Source organism: Glycine max, chromosome 10 (genome assembly GCF_000004515.6).
Source record: "Glycine max cultivar Williams 82 chromosome 10, Glycine_max_v4.0, whole genome shotgun sequence".
NCBI lineage: Eukaryota > Viridiplantae > Streptophyta > Magnoliopsida > Fabales > Fabaceae > Glycine > Glycine max.
The window spans coordinates 47,644,447-47,647,657 of record NC_038246.2 but is presented as its reverse complement, the minus strand read 5'-3'; the positions used below and the strand labels follow the sequence as shown (position 1 = coordinate 47,647,657).

At 33.2% G+C, this 3,211-nt stretch overlaps 1 protein-coding gene across 1 annotated transcript; it reads right to left on the bottom strand.

Annotated features, from left to right (window-relative positions):
• On the bottom strand, positions 1 to 1,976 carry LOC102667768 (uncharacterized). The gene is made up of 3 exons (XM_006589531.3): positions 1,225 to 1,976; positions 732 to 881; positions 1 to 641 (listed from the first exon to the last, which is right to left on the bottom strand). The coding sequence occupies exons 1-3, from the start codon at positions 1,837 to 1,839 to the stop codon at positions 351 to 353; spliced, it is 1,056 nt and encodes a 351-aa protein (XP_006589594.1). The 5' UTR covers positions 1,840 to 1,976; the 3' UTR covers positions 1 to 350.
• Between the last annotated feature and the right edge of the window lie 1,235 nt (positions 1,977 to 3,211).

Sequence of the window (3,211 nt, the reverse complement as noted above, 5' to 3'; positions counted from 1 at the left end):
AAAAGAAAACTTTTAATAAGTTCAGGGCTGGAAAGGTGGAGTTATTATAATACATAGGTGCACATATTCAACAGCTAAAATCATAAGGAGGTGCACCATAAAACAACTTTGATGTTTCCAACCTTTCTATTTGTTTCATAATGGAAAAGTCAATCACATTTACTTGTATATTCAAATGTATAGCATGACGGGGAAAATTCGAATAGTCAAATCATATACAAACGAATATCCAAAATTAAAGGATAAATCCAATCTAGAGAACCTAAACAAAAAGAAAATGGGAGCTCCTCACGAGACATGAGGGTAGGATTGATGCTGATTAAGAGTTAACTCCAAAATCTACCATTCATTCAAGTTGGGATTTGAGGTCCATTTTTTGCTGTGAATCCATTGTACTGTTTATCTTCAAATGCGATAAAAAGCCAGAAATCTTTCTTCAGCCTGGCAACAATTCTTGAAATCCTATATTTGAGGAACTCCAATGCTGCAGAATGCAACCTCGTACCATCAAAAATATAACTCATCTGATATTCAAGAACCCAAGTGTTGGGGTCTAATTGCACTGCTGAAGCATCCCACTTTGGTTGCACCCATGAAGCATTAGCCGTCCGAATTGAATAGCCAATTTGTCCACCATTCCACTTTATAAAACAGATAGAACAGTGTTGGACAATAGTCAACAACAACAATCAACGACTGATGAAAAAAACAAGGCATTTCAGAGAATTTACCTGAGTGACTCTTCCTGATAAGAGAGTGAATGTCCGAGAAGAGAACCCATTTGTGAGCAATCCTGCTGTTTGCAAAGGCCATCCCCAGATCGTTACCTCTTCTATTGCTGATTTGTACAGTGTGCACCTTGAATTCAATAGCAATCCATCCTATACAAAATTTAATTTGTTTCTTGTCAGCACCACTTTCTTATTGACTATTGAAAAATCAAAGGCAAAATCCATTTTTAGTCCCTTAAAATTTAGTCAAAAGTAATAATGGTTCTGATCCTTGTATTTATGAAATGTGATAGATTTGTCCCTGGTAAAGTTAAAATATAAAGTATAAGATCAAAAATTAAATTCACCACTTTTTAGAAATGTGATAACTAAAGCCACCATTCTATAATGCAGAGACTAAAACCAATTTTGACCTACCTGAAACAAATTTTTCCCAAGAATCAATAAAAACATGAATAAAGAAATTAACTATTTTTAAAGAGTAATACAGTACCTGGCTGATTTCCCATAAGGTATCAGTAAAGCTGCAATTTGAAACTTCTCCAACAACAACACTAGCCAACTCTTTCTGCAAAAGCCTCAACTTTCCATTCAAATCACGCACAAGGCTACATTTCTCACCAACCCTTTTCACCACATCCGGTGACAAGGAAGGCTGAAAAACCCCAGAAACCACCAATGGAAAAACAAGGTCCGCAGACAAGAAGAATCCAAAAAAGAGCATCAACCTCAAGAAACTGAAACCAGAGGCTTGTTGTCCCTTCTTATGCTTCTCCATTTTCTTGCTCAAGTCCGATCTGGCTCTTGATTTGGAGAGAGGAGTGGACGAAGATAGCTGAAACTCGCTGGATCTGGGTGTGGACAGAATAGAAGCATCAAAAGAAATTGGGGTGCACGCAACGTTGGGTTTGGAAGCAGAAAGCTTGGTGAGGGTGCCTTTGTGGACGCTGTTGGGCATGAGATCGAGGGTGGCATTGATGCTGGCCAAACACATTTCGCAGTTGCAGTTTGCATCTTTCTTGCAACCGGGGAAGTAGCAGCTGTTGTTATCTTCATCCGATGATGATGTGCTGGATTTTGTTTTCGATTGCAGAAAAACGGTTCTCATGGCTTCTTCCTTCTTCTTCGAATCTTCTCCCTTCCCAGATTGTTGTTTTCAGTAGACGGTTTAGCACAACCTTTGAACGTGGGTTTGAGAAACTTTCAAGCTCTCAGCTTTGAATTTGAATCCCAACGGTCATGTTTTCTACACCGACTCGGCTTTGTAGTACTGTACTGAAATGACACACATGGCCCCAATACTTGTAGGATATTTTATTTTATTTTAGTCGTTAAGGTGTTTTCAAACTTCAAAAATTTAAATATGTAAGTTTTTTTTCAGACTAGATTTATAAGTTGAATGTGGTCATTTTTCTTTAAAAAAATATAAAGTGTTTGTTAATTATTTAAATTTTAAAACTAGTTCCTATAGAAATTAATTTTGAGGTAAAACAAAAATTATAAAAAAATGATTTTTTTTTATCGAACTTTATATTTATATATATATATATATATATATATATATATATATATATATATATATATATATATAAAGTATTATATATATACATATGTGAGTGTGAGAGATTTTTGAATGTACTCATGCACTTTTTTCAGTATGTGTGCATCTGCAACCAACACTATAAGTTTTGGATTAAAAAACTATTTGTTTATTGTTGCAATTCATTTATCTAAGGGTATAATAATAATATAATATATATTTTTTAAAGATAATAAAACTCATTTTCTTTCTCCTCTCCCACTCATTTCTCTCCTGCCTTCCAAACTCCTCTAATGACGAGATCTCGTGGTGAATTGTGATTGTCAAGAATTAATACCAATTGCATAGACTTGTCATTAAGGAGAAAAACAGGTTGAGCATTATTGTTATTGGGTGTAAAATAATTAAAGGTTTTGGTATCTCATTTCATGTTAAAGATTCGATGAAACCCAAATTATTGGTATAGATAAGTAACTCAGATCTATCACAAATGGACAACGATAAATAAATAAAAATGAAAACACTGACTTATATAACTACTGTGATGTGATGGTTAATGGACAATTTTAGAAGGGTTCATGACTTCAAAAAAGGGTGAGAAATCGATAAGGTGTGTAAATGAAAAGATGAATGGGGAATTAATTTAAGAAAATTGAGCGAAATTGGAAACATGGAAAGAAAGGGGAATCAGGGAAGAGAAACAAGTTTTTTTTTTTAAACCATAAGTATTAAATTACTATTATATCCTAAGATGAATGAATTACAGAATAAGAGAAAGTTGAATTTTAAGTCCAACATTTATGGTGTTTAATGTTAATGCACTCATACAATGTGAGTGCATTATCAAACTCAAATATATATATATATATATATATATATATATATATATATATATATATATATATATATATATATATATATATATATATATCCAAAATAG

What these genes read in the sequence shown, in the direction of transcription:
- LOC102667768 (XM_006589531.3), bottom strand. Translation starts at nt 1,839, where the DNA reads ATGAGAACCGTTTTTCTGCAATCGAAAACAAAATCCAGCACATCATCA. An exon ending in CCTTATGGGAAATCAGCCAG is followed by an intron (nt 882 to 1,224) that starts GTACTGTATTAC and finishes AATTTTGTATAG; the next exon opens with GATGGATTGCTATTGAATTC. An exon ending in TATCAGGAAGAGTCACTCAG is followed by an intron (nt 642 to 731) that starts GTAAATTCTCTG and finishes TGTTTTATAAAG; the next exon opens with TGGAATGGTGGACAAATTGG.